At 45.7% G+C, this 17095-nt stretch overlaps 1 protein-coding gene across 1 annotated transcript in view; it reads right to left on the minus strand.

Moving 5' to 3' along the window:
- Positions 1–16890, minus strand: part of URB2 (URB2 ribosome biogenesis homolog) — a 32575-nt gene extending 15685 nt beyond the window's left edge. The window contains exons 1-5 of the mRNA XM_085857617.1: positions 16582–16890; positions 13966–14142; positions 11344–11883; positions 11017–11248; positions 7976–10903 (exon numbers count right to left, since the gene is read on the minus strand). Coding sequence (XP_085713743.1) covers positions 7976–10903; positions 11017–11248; positions 11344–11883; positions 13966–14142; positions 16582–16707 — 4003 coding nt within the window. The 5' untranslated portion in view covers positions 16708–16890. The remainder of the gene's footprint in view (positions 1–7975; positions 10904–11016; positions 11249–11343; positions 11884–13965; positions 14143–16581) is intronic.
- Between the last annotated feature and the right edge of the window lie 205 nt (positions 16891–17095).

Genomic DNA, 17095 nt, shown 5'->3' on the forward strand with positions numbered 1-17095 from the left:
TCTCGACAGCCAAATGTTACAGATTCGGCACCACCCTCACCACCGCCGTCTCCGGGGTTATAACGCCAGCTGGTTCGGCACAATTCTCGGGTTACGCGTCTCGAACCACGATACCAAAATACACCTGTACCTTGCCAGCTGTTTGAATATACCCCGGTTACAGACTGGTTTTGTCAGAGACCGAGCGGAGTCTACCAGTCTGTAACCATTTTCGTTTTTCTATCCAAATCGAGTGGATCCTTCCTCAACGCGGCACAAATTAATTCAAAGCGGCAACTTCATACAAATCAGCCAGATTTATTGGGGACATCGGGAAACACGACACAAGCAAAGCATTCACAACAATGTTATAATTAATCCATAACCTGTTCTTAACTAGGGAGCTACGGATTATGGGTTTCGAAGGGGACTCTAACTAGATAAGCCTTAAACGACAGACAAAACATGGACTGCATGCAGACAAGACAGAGTACTTGGTGATGTTTTATGGACGAGAGGAAAGTGTCAAAAGCACGAATGTGGCTCGTGACAAGCCGATGTCCACGGATTCGAGCCCCCAAGCTCGAGCATGCCACGTGGCAAGATGGCGGCGCCGTACTCTTTCTTCTCAAGGCACCGCTTGCACACGCCCTCCTCAGCACGTTCTGACCCCGTGCAATGTCGACGGCACAAGACCTTCAGATCGATGGTGGATCTCAGCTGGTTTCTCACAAGGTCCAGCTTTTCTTTCTCGGCCGATGGTAGACTCGACCCTCAGGTTCAGCTTCTGCCGATCACAGACTTGGCGCACTCAGGTTCAGCTTCTGCCGATCGCAGATGGCAGACAGACCTCATGCAGCCCCTTCCCTGCCTTTCTTTCGGCTCGTTCCTCACGAAAACGGACACAGCCGTCCCGTGTACAGCCGATCGGCGCCACCACGGCGCTCACGTCCCAGATCCACCCTGTCTTTCCTTCGGCTCGTTCCTCACGAAAACGGACACAGCCGTCCCATGTACAGCTGATCGGTGCCACCACAGCGCTCACGTCCCAGATCCACCCTGCCTTTCTTTCGTTTGCTCGCCTCCAAGCCCACTGGCTCCTCCCCTTAGTATCACTTCCTTCTCGAGGCCACTCCCTCTCAACCGACAGGGCAGGGCCTCGTCCAGAGAGGGGAAGGAAGGAAGAAGAAGCTCTTGGTACACCACCAATGTACGAACAATAACATGCATCCTACACCTCCCAACACACATGTAGCGTCCATTTACCGAACAACCTGGCTAAACATGCATTTAATGGGGTGTCTGGGCTAATCCTATATTTAATAGCATACATAGGGCCATTTCCGCAACAATAGAAAACATATATATATATATATATATATATATATATATATATATATATATATATGTATGTACACACACACACACACACACACACACACACACACACACACACACACACACACACACACACACACACACACACACACACAGCTCTGGAAAAAAATAAGAGACTTCAAAAAAAATTTAAATCAGCATCTCAACATGTATGGCAGCCATTCCATTCCAGTGTCTGTTGAATTCCAACAACAGGCACACCTCATTCTACTTCGTGAGGTACTGATTAGGTGATCACCTGAACCGAATATTATTTAACAAGGAAAAGTATAAAAATCACTGCTGTGGTCATCACTATCCTCTTGCAATAGGACCAGCTGGATGGCAAAAACAGTGCTAGTAGTACCTCAAAAGTAATTGGAATCAAAAAAATAACTATTGACCATGACAAAAGAGTTGAAAAGATAAGTTTTGAGTGAGGAAAAGAAGGGTTCAATTCTGGCTTTACTGGCAGAGGGATACAGTGAGCGTCACGTTGCTTCCATCCTTAAAATTTCAAAGACGGCGGTTCATAAGAACAAGGTCAAGCAGCAGACATTGGGGACAACAAAGCTACAGACTGGCAGAGGGTGAAAACGACTCTCCACTGACCGGGATGACTGCCAACTCATTCGAATGTTACTCAACAACCGTAGGATGACATTAAGTGACCTCCAAAAAGAATGGCAAACGGTAAATGGGGTGAAGTGCATGGCGAAGACGGTTCGAAACAGGCTCCTAGGGGTAGTGCTGAAGTTGTACAAAGCTCGGAAAAAGCCCTTCATCAATGAGAAGCAAAGAAGAGCCAGGCTGAGGTTTGCAAAAGACCATAAGGATTGGACCGTAGAGGACTGGAGTAAAGGTCATCTCTAATTTTTTTTTTCAACTTTTTTCAATTTCAGCTTTGCCCAACACCTGGTCATCTTATGGTTAGACGGAGACCTGGAGAGTCCTGCAAGCCACAGTGTCTCGCACCCACTGTGAAATTTGGTGGAGGATCGGTGATGATCTGGGGGTGCTTCAGCAAGGCTGGAATCGGGCAGATTTGTCTTCGTGAAGGACTCATGAATCAAGCCACATACAAGGTTGTCCTGGAAGAACACTTGCTTCCTTCTGCTCTGACAATGTTCCCCAACTCTGAGGATTGGTTTTTCCAGCAGGACAATGCTCCATGCCACACAGCCAGGTCAATCAAGCTGTGGATGGAAGACCATCAGATCAAGACCCTGTCATGGCCAGCCCAATCTCCAGACCTGAACACCATTGAAAAGCTCTGGAATGTGATCAAGAGGAAGATGGATGGTCACAAGCCATCAAACAAAGCCGAGCTGCTTGAATTTTTGCGCCAGGAGTGGCATAAAGTCACCCAACGGCAATGTGAAAGACTGGTTGAGAGCATGCCAAGACGCAAGAAATCTGTCATTGAAAATCAGGGTTATTCCACAAAATATTGATTTCTGAACTCTTCCTAAGTTAAAACATTTGGTATTGTGTCATTGAAAAATGAATATGAACTTGTTTTGTTTGTATTATTTGAGGTCTGAAAACACTGAATCTTTGTTGTTATTTTGACCAGTTGTCATTTTCTGCAAATAAATGCTCTAAATGACAATATTTTTATTCGGAATTTGGGAGAAATGTTGTCAGTAGTTTATAGAATAAAACATAAATGTTCATTTTACTCAAACATATACCGATAAATAGTAAAACCAGAAAAACTGATAATTTTCCAGTAGTCTCAATTTTTTCCAGAGCTGTATACAGTGGGGAGAACAAGTATTTGAGACACTGCCGATTTTGCAGGTTTTCCCACTTACAAAGCACGTAGAGGTCTGTAATTTTTATTATAGGTACACTTCAACTGTGAAAGACGGAATCTAAAACAAAAATCCTGAAAATCACATTGTATGATTTTTAAATAATTAATTTGCATTTAATTGCATGAAATAAGTATTTGATCACCTACCAACCAGTAAGAATTCCAGCCCTCACAGACCTGTTAGTTTTGTCTTTAAGAAGCCCTCCCATTCTCCACTCATTACCTGTATTAACTGCACCTGTTTGAACTCGTTATCTGCAGAAAAGACAGCTGTCCACACTCAATCAATCAGACTCCAGCCTCTCCACAATGGGCAAGACCAGAGAGCTGTCTAAGGACATCAGGGACAAAATTGTAGACTTGCACAAGGCTGGGATGGGCTACAGGACAATAGGCAAGCAGCTTGGTGAGAAGGCAACAACTGTTGGCGCAATTATTAGAAAATGGAAGAAGTTCAAGATAACAGTCATTCTCCCTCAGTCTGGGGCTCCATGCAAGATCTCACCTCGTGGAGCCTCAATGATCATGAGAAAGGTGAGGGATCAGCCCAGAACTACACGGCAGGACCTGGTCAATTACCTGAAGAGAGCTGGGACCACAGTATCAAAGAAAACCATAAGTAACACACTATGCAGTCATGGATTAAAATCCTGCAGCGCACGCAAGGTCCCTCTGCTCAAGCCAGCACATGTCCAGGCCCGTCTGAAGTTTGCCAATGACCATCTGGATGATCCAGAGGAGGAATGGGAGAAGGTCATGTGGTCTGATGAGACCAACATAGAGCTTTTTGGTTTAAACTCCACTCGCCGTGTTTGGAGGAAGAAGGAGGATGAGTACAACCCCAAGAACACCATCCCAACCGTGAAGCATGGAGGTGGAAACATCATTCTTTGGGGATGCTTTTCTGCAAAGGGGACAGGACGACTGCACCGTATTGAGGGGAGGATGGATGGGGCCATGTGTCACGAGATCTTGGCCAACAACCTCCTTTCCTCAACAAGAGCATTGAAGATGGGGCGTGGCTGGGTCTTCCAGCATGACAACGACCCGAAACACACAGCCAGGGCAACTAAGGAGTGGCTCCGTAAGAAGCATCTCAAGGTCCTGGAGTGGCCTAGCCAGTCTCCAGACTTGAACCCAATAGAAAATCTTTGGAGGGAGCTGAAAGTCTGTGTTGCCCAGCAACAGCACCGAAACCTGAAGGATCTGGAGAAGATCTGTATGGAGGAGTGGACCAAAATCCCTGCTGCAGTCTGTGCAAACCTGGTTAAGAACTACAGGAAACGTCTGATCTCTGTAATTGCAAACAAAGGTTTCTGTACCAAATATTAAGTTCTGTTTTTCTGATGTATCAAATACTTATTTCATGCATTAAAATGCAAATCAATTGTTTAAAAATCATACAATGTGATTTTCAGGATTTTTATTTTAGATTCCGTCTTTCACAGTTGAAGTGTACCGATGATAAAAATTACAGACCTCTATGTGCTTTGTAAGTGGGAAAACCTGCAAAATCAGCAGTGTATCAAATACTTGTTCTCCCCAATATATATATATATATAGATATATATATATATAGATATATATAGATATAGATATATATAGATATATATAGATATATATATATAGATATATATATATAGATATATATATATAGATATATATATAGATATATATATAGATATATATATATAGATATATATATAGAGATATATATATATATATATATATATATATATATATATATATATATATATATATATATATATATATATATATATATATATATATATATATATATATATATATATATATATATATGTTGTTGCAGATTTCAAAAGCTATCGCACTCAACATTCAGGTCCTTTAGCTGATATATCGGTAAGTACATGTTGCCAGTTAGGGTCCCGACCCTAGTCTAGTGAGTAATTTAATGTTCATGCGCTGCGATTTGTATTAGGAAAACCATCAACAACAGCCACAAAATGCCCGTTGGTGGCGGACACGCGGCCAGAACAGCGAGTGTCCCCTACGCGCTCACTGGAATGCGGGCGTGTTCAGACTGCATCCCCGAGCTGAATTCCTTGCCTTGTATGGGCATAAAAGCAGCTCGCGGGGGAAATGTAATGCGGTAGCCCCCACCGGTGGCGGCTGAGTCACGAAGGGAAGAAAAGGCGCGCCTCCGAGGAATGACGGGGCGCGCATGCGCAGAAGGTCATCCGGTGTGGAAAGGGCGGAGTTACGAGGAGCCATGCGGTGGCCCTCGACCAATCGGCGTACAGCGGGTGGGGTGACCGCGACTCAGCCAATCTGGGCCCGCGACGGGAGCGGGCGGAGTTGCGAGGAGGCTCCCTCCCCCGCCCCTTTGAAGCGGGGGAGATAAAAATAGCGCGGTCCATGCATGGTGTCGTTCCCCTGGCGTTCTGGTCTGGCGTGGTCTGCGCGCGCACGGGCGTTCTGTTCGGGGATCGGCGCGTTCTGCGCATTGAATAATAGTGCGGTCTGTACTGCGATCGGCGCGTCGAGGAGTTGGTTCGTTCTGTACTGCGATCGGCGCGTCGAGGAGCGCGGTCTGCGCGCGCGCTGAGGTACATCACATCTCGGTACATGACATTTTGCTGGTCGTCTGGTTGATCATCGTTTTCGTCATCGGGGAGGTCTGGAGCCTTCTCGTCTTGGTGATCACCATCGTGGTCGTCGTCGAGGACAGGTCCAAGATAGACCCTGGCTTTCAGCTCGCCAGTCCCTCCAAGCTGAAAGTCATATTAAAGGCAATAGCCACCATTTCTGTCTGGGTGTGCGTGTCTGTTTGTGGCGCCCGTCTAGTAAGTAGTGAATTGCATAAGTGCCTGTGCTGTATATTAGTTGCATTTCTTTTATTCGGTATAAATCTGTCCTCACGTGCCTCCCTAACAATTCCCCCATCATTTGTTCAAATAAATGTCCCCCATTGTTGAACGTGAAGCTGCTCGTCGTGTCATTGCCTCACATTGACTGCCATGGTGTGTTCGGAGAATTAACTGGCTTTTAAAGCTGATAAAAGTAAATCTGGTCCGACGGGACTTGGCGATATCAAACCGCTCGGCTTCGCATACGGAATGAGCACGCTTAAGCGGCTCATTTTCGTACAAGTCCCGTCGAGGTATAAACTCTCGGTATTTCTGTCCGCGCGAATCGTTCGGTAAATTGACAATTTGGCGATCGACCCTGTAGCGCGTGGACAGAGTATTGACTGGTTTATGATGCGTTAAGGCATCCGTGGCTGGATTTCGGGGTTGGTCCGGAAAGTCACGACTGGATTGTCGCCTTCGGTGGGCGCGCGACCGCGATTGAGCTGAAGCGGCCGTCCGCATGCCGAACGCGGTGGAAATCACAACAATATACACGCACGCACGCACACACACACCTTTCCCTCCGACTTCCTCTCCTCACCAAATCTTCTCACCAGTCTAATTGGAGCTCAGTCATTGTTAGCCTCAGTGAAAAGGGAGACACTATTGTATTTGGTCGGTATGTCAGTCCGAATCCTCACATATATCTACTTTAACGTTGATCGTTCATTCTCAGATCCATACATCGATATATTCAGGCGCAGCTCTGTGTTTACCGTTTGTTTTGCCTGCATGCTCACCTGCCCTTAATCTACTTACGCTACCCTCCCACCCCCGTGTCCATCCATCTCAACTCACTCTGCTATCTCTCAGGCTGTCTATTCCCTGCCTAGTTGTACATCCCTCTGGCCTTCTACTCCATTGTCAGAATATTGATGTTTCACCTTCCTTCATTCAACTCTTCCACAAGTGTCAAACTATTAAGGTGTACAAGACGACCCGTGAACCCGTTGGGTTCCTGTTGTGACAGCGGTTGATAAAAAAAATCATTTCAAAAAATGAAATAAAATAAATAAAAAGATAGTTCCAGCGAACTATACCACTGAGGTTGTTTGCATTGATCAAATTATCCCGAAGAGTGCTTGACTGAATCTGGAATTGATTTTTTAATAATTATTTTCGTTGCCCGATTTGAACGAAACTTGATACTGCACACCGCAGGTGAATGTTGAGTAAGGTGGCCGAAAAATGTTTACGCTATCGTGTACCGTTTTGACTGTATTTCGGGAACATACATGCATACATACATATATATATATATATACATATATATACATATATATATACATATATATACATACATACACACACACACACACACAAGATGAGAGTTTTAGTAATATATAGATTATGTGTATTATTAAGTATCCACAAGTGTATTAAGGAAGTAACTAGCGATACCTGTGCACATGCATGGGATAGCAGCACAACATAGCTGGTAGCAGACGACAGACCGTACACGGGGAATGACAAAAATATGCATTGTGCAAAATGCAAGTGGTACTATGGAACGCCAAGACTTCCCAAACATTGTTGGCATGTCCACTAAGTGCCACAGCAATTTCATCGGGATCGTGTGACGGCGAGCCGAGTTTTTAGTGTGCAAGCTTGGTATTATAATAGAGATTAGGAGAAAACAAATTGTGCTGCGAGGCTTAAGTGTTGAGATATAGCGTGAGTAAATAACACATCTACAGCCGAGTTTGTTGATGAAAATCAACGTACAGTACTGCACTGTAATATTAATAATGTAAAATAATTAAAAATAATAATAAACCAGGGTTTGTTTTTTTTAGTGCAAGGAAATGAAATAATTTTTATGCAAAAGTTCATAAAACACATTGCATATACTTTTGATAACTTCCAGAGAATACTCGTTTTATATTTTAAAAAATAAATTATTTCTCACCTGAGATAAGGTTTCGCAATGTGGAGACGAGGGGCACGAAAAATTCTTCACATGAGCCTTGTTTCAACGTCTTTATGCCCAGAAAAAGCTTAAGAAAGTTGAGCAAGGCCTTTAGCTGATGATTATAATCGCTGTATGACTCAGGGTGATGGAACACAAGTTTGCAGACCTGTTCATACAAATAGTCATAAACCATTTCCGATCCTCCATCTTCGCTGCCTTTTTCAGCCGCACAAAGCCTGGGCCTCCCGAGACTTACGCACACGCTCTCCATCTGCAATAATTCTGTCACAGCCCCAATCGAAAGCTCGAGAAAGATTTTTGGATTCAGTTTCATCATCAGCTCGCATAAAAGATTGTGCAACATCATGGTTGCTCTCTGTGCCTCAATCCACAAGCTTTCAACAAGTCTAAAATTCACTGCGGTGGTGTTGAGCCACGGTAAGAGTACATGGCACAATGCGCTCAGGATTTCAACCAAAATAATGCTGCCGCCGCTCACTTCGCTTTTGTGGCCACTCTCCGCATCGTTTCTGATCAGCGCTGCCAGGTTTCTTACAAAACACTGCACATTGACGAGAACGCTTGTGCGCCGTCCCAACATAGATTCAAGCATCGGCACAAACAAACGACGAGTGGAGTGCCGCAATTCCCTCGAAGCTTTTGCCAGCTGAGCTGGAAATCTGCTGGACCCTGCAGCAACAACTCTCCCTAACATAGCAGTCAACAGTTTGCTCGGGTAGACAATGCGAAAAATTGCAGCAACAGAATCGGACTGCAAAGTGGCAAGGAGAATGCTGCACCTTCTCAGGACTGCAAGAGAATTATCATCAGCATCACATCCACAAATATCCTTTTCAGTTGCAGTAATATTATTATGACCTCCTTTGCTTGGCTCATTGCTGGAGACACAATCATCATGAAGTCTTTTCGTTTGCTCAACATGAACAAAATCCTTTATCAACCCATTAGTTGCATTATCAGTCTGATCTTCCTTTTTGGATTCTTCATGCTCTTCCACCATTTCTTCATCGACAGTGATTTTCTCCTCTTCCTCAACAAACAGCTTGGTATCAAGGTTTTCATCACTTTCAGTGACCTCTTCCATCAACCCAATCTTGGTGACGAGGGCGAACAGTACAAGGAAGACTCGGACTTTGTTTCCAGGCAACATTGCATCCAAATCAAGTGAAGATAAAACACCCAGAAAGCTTAGCAACTCTTTGGCACTGTCACGGGGCAAAGAGCACGGCATGCAGGAAATTGCTGACTCGAGAATCAAATTTGCCGATTCTCTTATCACCTTCCACGAGTGAAGTGAGCTTATCCCTGGAGGCACCTTCTGAAAGCATGGTCCTCCTTCTTCCCCTTCCTCGACTTCTTCCATCACAGATGTATTTCTTGGCTTCACGTCCATCAATCCTGCCTCTTTCTCCCAGGGAATGTCATCGCGACATAGCAACTCAAAGCTTCCAATGGGGAATGCACCTATGGGTCGGCACAGATTGGCAAGTCGCTCAATCAACACGGTCACAAGAGAGGCTTGCAAATAGCGCAGCTCAGGAATGAGGCCACTCAGCAGCAAATCTTGTGAAAGACTATGCAATGTAAAAACATCTTTAACTGCAGATGGCTTGACATTTACTAAAAAGCTATCAAAGAGAAAAGAAGCAAGGGCTCGAGTACTATCAGGTCGAAGTATTGAGGTCACCATGGGTAGATGAGATACAAGCAGGTAGAACTGGGCCGTGACATACGATTCGCCATCCACCGAACAAAGCATTCCATCCCATGCCCCAATCAGCCCATCAACAGCAACATTACCAATACACAGCTTAACGAATAGTTTGGCTGATGACACGAGTTCATGAGCTGCCATTGGTGCAGTTACATCTGTGTTGCTTTGGCGCAACAATAAGCTGCGAATTTTTTGCAGCATAAGCCGTGTCAGCAAATGGAGAGCCAAAGGGGTTCCAAGGCATTTTTTCAACGGCTTGCATAGTCGGATCCAGTCTTTTGCCTCAAGACGAGGCAAAAGACAGCTAAAGTCGGTGGCGGGGCCACCACTACCCACAGGGGAAACAGCCGAGAAGGTATGTCCTTGTGCATTGTTGAACGCTTGAATGTCACGGAAAGTACTTATCATAGTCCAGACAAGTGCAAAGAGGAGCACTGCTTCCAGCCCAGAATCGTTTGGCTTGACATTGGTCACAGTCAGTTGATCCACAAGTGGCAACAAAACACCATCCAGTGTGTCAGCCATCAGTGAATGCACTCGTGCTTCTGTCATGCTCGGAACATCACCACCACCCAGCACAGAAGCCCGACTCAAAACATCATGAAGCAACAGACCAAGGGCTCGTAACATTTGCATATCTGCCTCTGCTTGCACCTCATCCTTCACGTTGCGCAAGACGTTACGCCCCGCAACCACCACGGCTTCCCATATATCCAGGGACTGGCTAGGCGGCAGTTCAACAAGGCAGTTTGCAAGAGCACGGGCATGTGCGATTGCAAGTACGGCACGTGGTGTGGGCACCATACTGTCATACATGACAGACACCAGAGCAGAAAACAAAGAAGGAAGCTGCCGCAGTTTACTGTACACACGTGTCAGCTCAGCTAGCAATTCATCACGAGCTTTGCGAGCTTGCTTTTCAAGTGGGAGTTCTACTGCCCAGACTTTAGCTGCGACTGATCTGAGATCAGCATCCAACAGCTGGTGGTTGAGCAGGAGAAGAGTGTGAAGGCTACTGTACCATGCTCGTTGCTCAGGCTGTGGATCGCGTAGGAGGGTGTCAGTCAAACGCCGATAACAAGAAAACTGGATACTGCCATGCTCCAAATGATCCACAGCAATGTTGTAAATATCTGCAGCGAGTGCCGTACTCAAAAGTCGGTCCAGTGCAATCAGGACCTGGCGGTTGGCTGGGAGGAAGACAACAAAGTGACGACATGATGAAACGCTGCAACTCGGAGAACTGTAAACAACAACAAAGTACACAATTGTTCATAGTGCACACAAATAGCCAATCAAACACCTGTCAAGTCCACCGGCATCGCAGAACGCTCCACGAATGCACAATCAAAACGAATCACCGGCAGGAGTTGGCGAAGAGCACAGAAGCATAGCAGGTGGTTTTCATCAGTGCCAAATGCTTCCAGGAAGCAGGAGAAAACGAGATGAGCAGAGGAACTAATAGCTTCCCACTGCAATTCTCCATCAATCTCTGATGCAGCACAACCTTTGACCTTCTCCAAGACAACCTGGAACTGGTATATCACGGACATTCACTCAAGCCTGTCGATGCCTGAATATTTTAATGAAAATGCTTTTAAAATAATCATTAACATATTTAAATATTTACCAATGAAGGTTGTTGTGCCTTGGCAGTTACATTTCTTGTCTTCACTGTGAAGCTTTTATCCTGGACCTGGGACAGCAATTCATCACGATAAGTTGGTAGAAGGCTACGGTCAAACAAGCCAGCTTGTATGGCCGCCTCGACCTTCATCCGCACCTTGTGAGCCTCGCTGTGAACAGAGGGTGCCCTGAGCAGCCATTGCCGCAGCTCAAGTGAAGGTTCCAAAATCTGCCCAGTGAGTTCCCTGAACACACGCCATGAATTACATTGTTGCCGCTGGGTCATCTCGTACAGGGTAAGAGTACGCAACAGCACCGGAAAGACAACAGCAACGGTCGTGGCGGCGGGAGGAGAGTGCACCGAGGCACAGGCAATTTGCAGCAGAGATTGGAGCAGTTGCATGAGCAGCTCAAACTTGGTGCTAAAGATCGTGGCAAGTGGACTCGAGGACAGCACACTTGAACAGCAGCTTAACAACGTGGCTAAGTCTGTTCCCGTCTCTGGCTTGCCCTTTGCACATGCTGACAGCCGTGCCAGCATCAACTGTTGAAAACAGAGAATAATAGTGCATGGAAGGACACCCAATCATTCAACGTGATGTCAATCAGTTCATTCCTTTTTCGCAAACGTCTCTTAGGCTCTTCGAAACACAATGATACAGTAATACCTCACTTAGCGCTCGGGATGTATCCCTGGAGAAGATAACGCTGATCTAAAATGCGCTAAAAGGGTCATTATACCATTATTTTATGGAGATGCATTCCCAACAGTGATATTTTTTTACCCACGAGCTTCATTTTACACATGAGCTTCATACCAGGGCTTCATTGGGATATCACTAATAGCGCCAACAATAATACAGACGGTAAACATATTTTCATAAATAAAAACAATAATATTTTATTGTAATTACATCAGCAAGTATAAACAAAAACAAAAATATGGACGCACATCAATAAAAAGAATAATCGCCATCGCTCCGACTCTGCTCCTTCTCCTCTATGTGCCAGAGGTGGGAGACGAGGTCAGAGGAGGCTCATCGTGCTGTAAAACGAAGGCGGCGTAAACAGCGCCGATTGCTTCAGATAGTGTGGATACAGTAGAGTACAGGCAATGGCGGCTGGTGCGTTTACTTGGCCAGCAATGCACGTTCTGTTCTGGATTTTCTTTAATTCGTCCACGAGTCAGTAAGTGACCACTATATTTGTTATGGGAGTGTGTCTGTCTGTCTGTCTGTCTGTCTGTCTGTCCTGGGCATAGCTCCGTGGGTTTTGATCCGATCCTGATAAAATTTGGGTGGGAGGTTTATATCATGATCTAGTTGTGTTTTCCTGAGAATGGGCGTGGTGCTCCCATTATGGGCGGATCCACGCCCAAAAAACACGTTTTTAGGGGGTCGCCGATTTCAAGTTAAATCTTCTCCGAGGGGGTTTGTCGAATCTGGCAGGGGTTTCTGTATTTGGTTAGCCAAATGGTACCTGTAAAGCCCCACGGAGCTCGAGTTTTCATTTTCGTCCCAAGGTCAAGGTCACAAGGTCACAAACTTAGAAAATGTCAAAAAAAAAAATCAATAAATTGGGCATCGAGCTCCTAGGGTTTTCAACTGTTTCGAATGAAAGTTGGTATGCAAGTCGTGCTCTTCGAGTACTACAACTTTCATCATTTACGTTTTTCCCGATTCCTGCCAGTTTGCCCGTGGCGTCCCCTCGAAGGTCAAAAAATAAAAAAGGTGAACCATGTACATTGCTCGTGAACCATCGCCGTCTCCAGACTTGTTCCTTTCTTTTTTGGGGGAAAAAAACTTTTCTCCAAGGCAAAACGATCTACAACGAATCAGCGTTCATGGAGACAACTACAAATTGTGTACTAATGTTTTCAAATGTTACTTATGGAGTCATGTTTACACGCACGCACGCACAATGTCTTTTCAAGGTACAACCATTATTCAAAGAAAGATGTGGCGATTGTTTGTCATGATCATCCTTGCCTTGTTTACATACTTTTTGGAGTGACATCCTAACATCCTTTTACATTTATAAAAATGTTTTTATTACTTGTACATTATGGGGTGAAAGGAATGGAAATAAACTTTTCACCATCAAGTAACTAATCCGTCGCGATCATTTCCTGCACAGGATGTCGTCGTGTTGTAATGCGAGCGCAGTGCTGTGGCCAGCTGTGCCTGTCGACGCACCTTACATTGAGGCCATTCACTCACCATTGCCCAGTTGTGGAAGCCATGCAATCGATTCGCATTCGCTCGATTCGAGCTCTTCCACACACAAAAAAAGAATCCATATTTATCCGAGTTTCAAGGTGATGTGTTTGACGTTTTCAATTTTTGCCAGAATTACCGAGGCGTATCCGAACCTGTGCTGTATCACGCGATTGGGTTTTCGTGTATCATGACTCGCCCACTAGGGGTGGCGTTGATGTACATCCGGACGGGCAATGAAGCGGAGTTACTGCTACGCTCTCGCTCTCCATGTTCCGCTGCGCCTCGGACACCACAGAACCGAATTCCGGCACAATGACCGAAGTGACGATTTGTGCAATTCCCCCCAACATGTCGTCATAAAAACATCAAAAACACGTCACGTGTCAGAAACCGTCGACAAAACAAACCTGAGGAAAGAACACCCGAAGGGAAATGGTTTGTTTTTGTTTGAGAAGGTTCTGTAGCTTCCTGCTGCGAAGTACATCGTTTAGGAACGCCCAGAGAGACTCCACGGTGTGGAACTTCATTTTCAGCTTGTTGCTGTACACTGCTGACAACGTGTGAGTCACCCAGTCCAGCAGGGCCTGCCAATGAAGAAATCATAAACATGCAACGATACAAAATGACATGATGCATAGAATGGGCATTTTGCCTGTTAAACAGGTTAGTTTAAAAAAGTGTGAAGCAAATGCAAGGGTGACTTCAAACGATTTAAAAACGAAAGAAAAAGGATCGAATTTGATGCGAATGAGTCGATGAATATGCCTGCGCGCACGCTATAGTGTTACCAATCTGGCAACCATTTGCACACAAACAGCCAGAGTCCCCGCAGTTCAGTTATTTCGTAAGTATGTGTTTATAGTCAGGGCTCCGTCCTTCTGTCTAATGGGTTAATTTAATGTGTGCGCTGCGGGTTTCTTTTAGAGTCAGGTTTTTTTTTATTTTTTATTTTAACATCGCCAACAAATCTCCTTCGTTCTTCGCATCATCCTCTCAGAGCCGACTCCGCCCACGAGGGCAAGAGCATGCCCTTCGTCCAATCAGGAGGCTCATTACCTCAGAAGCCCCGACCAATGAGGGAGGCCACTGGTCGCCCGACAACCCCTCGTCCAATCAGGAGGCGAGTGGCTGGAAAAGAGAAAGAGTCGAGTGGTTGTCAGGACCAGAGCACTGCAGTCATCGTGGCCGATTGCTTTTGGTCTGTCATGGTGACTTGGTCTCGGTCGTGGTGCGCGGTCTTTGGTGGGGCGGCTCGTGGTGGTGGTCGAGCAGCCAGGATCCTAAACTGAGGATTTCGAGTCGTGGGTTCGAGTCCCACCGTGGTAGGGTTGGAGTCGGTGTGACCGCACGAGGCGGAGAGGTACCTGGCCAGGCTCTGTTCCCCCAGCTGGACTATCCTCCACGGCTGGAGGACCGAATAAAAACCCGACGGGGTCCATTTCGTGTGTGTGTGTGTGTGTGTGTGTGTGTGTGTGTGTGTGTGTGTGTGTGTGTGTGTGTGTGTGTGTGTGTGTGTGTGTGTGTGTGTATGTATGTGTGTGTGCCCCGTCTGTAAGTAGAAACTGTTAAGTGCCTGTGTTCCTTGTAAATTGCATTCCTCATATTCGGTTTTAACTCTGCTCTTTGTGCTCCCCTGCCCCATGATAAATAAACCCCTAATTGTTCAATGTACCAGCTTGTCGTCTGTCACTTTCTTTCATTGACCCAGCACGGTGTGTATTGGGAATTAGGGAGGCTGTGTGCCGTAAGTTGTCGTTTGGACCGACGGACTTTGGTAATTCCACTTGGTTACACCGTTCTAGGTTGCTGGAGCGACCCGGTTAAACAGTCCGTCGAGAGTGTGACTTCCCCGGTAATTTGACGACGTGGGTACTTAGGTATATTGAAATTAGGCAATTAACCCTATCCCACGCCATTAAAATATTGGCGAGCACGGTCTGCTAAGGGACCCGTGACCTTTCGGACTTATCTAAGAGTCACGACCTAAATTCTGGGGTGTTCGGTGGAGACGACCCTACTGCTCCCCCTGCTGGTTGTTTATCGCCGCCGAACCCCGGCCCACAACAATATGTCAATCCAGTGTTAGTATGACCTCAATTAAAGGTCTCATGAAAAACCAGAAGGCATTGGGTAGAGCGTATACCTCGGCCAAGCTGAACAGTTTACGTTTTGTATGCCACTGATCGGCCGGATCGTTATCCAGACGTGAACCAAAATCAAATCGCCTCGTCGTTGTCACCTACTCAACTCATCCACCAAGTTTGGTCATAATCCGTCCACAACTTTTTGAAATATCGTTTTTTGCTCCTATCTACCAACAACGAAGAATCACTCTGAAAATGAAAAAAAAAAAATTTTAGTATCCTGATCCGGATCTTCACCAAAATCGAACCAGTTCGTCCTTGTCAGACACCCAACGTGTCCACCAAGTTTCGTCCGAATCCGTGCACAACTTTTTGAGATATCCTGCTGTATATCGTTTTTGGCCTGATCTCTCAATGGTGAAGAGTCACTTTAAAAATTCTAGTAGTCGGATCTGGATCCAGATCCGGATCTTCACCAAAACCTAATCAGTTCGTCCTTGTGACACATCCAACATGTCCACAAAATTTCATCCGGATCCGTGCACAACTTTTTGAGATATCCTGCACACAGACAGACAGACACACACAGACAGACAGACACACACAGACAGACAGACAGATCGACAGCCAGAAAGGGGTAAAACCATCACGTCGTTCATCCTCGGTGGAGGATGTAACAACATCGGGCATGAAAAGGGCTGTAACGGTTGGTACAGGATGTTGTGTTCACAAAGTCCCGTTACCTGGCGATCATCATCGACCCAGTTCGTACGTTCCGTACACAGTTTTATGTTTGAAAATGTTAACACTCGTTCATGAATAAACGTCAGGCTTCTCTCCTCTCGCGTGTTCATCATATTCACTTATACACATCACGTTGTGCGGAGGGGGTAACGGGACTTTATAAACACCGTGTACGGCGTCGCACAGTGAGCGCACCTGCTCCTTATTCGGGATGAAGCATCGAGGGGAAACCCAAGCAAAGCGTGCAAGCTTGAGCTTCTCTTCCCAAGGGGTGGACTTGCTTCGCAGTCGAAGGTGCACCCCGGAGTAGAGCGTTGCCATGCTGCGTGCAGACACACCGATGGCTGAGGAAGCAAATCGGGGTCAAAAGGACGAAATGAGGAGGTTTATGGACGTTGCACGTCACGTCATGGTAACTGAGAGGAGAAGATCGGCAACGGCACGTGGGGGAAGCATCGGAGCCGCGTGGACGTTAAACGTCACTTCCGACTTCCGGATCAATGGTTGTTGTTCTTTGTAGTCATTCGACGCATCGAAGGATTAACTAATTCGTCGAGGGAAAAATTAATTGTTGTGAAGTTTGTTTGTCACTATGTATCGTGTTTTAATAAAGTCATCTCCATATAATTCAGCTTAACCTTCCTGACTAAACGCACCGACTTCACGATTATCAGTTATACTAAACGTTCTACGTTGCTTATACACCTCT

The sequence above is a fragment of the Eptatretus burgeri genome, chromosome 15 (genome assembly GCF_056783735.1).
Source record: "Eptatretus burgeri isolate ZD-2024b chromosome 15, Ebu_testis_v1, whole genome shotgun sequence".
In the NCBI taxonomy this organism is placed as follows: domain Eukaryota; kingdom Metazoa; phylum Chordata; class Myxini; order Myxiniformes; family Myxinidae; genus Eptatretus; species Eptatretus burgeri.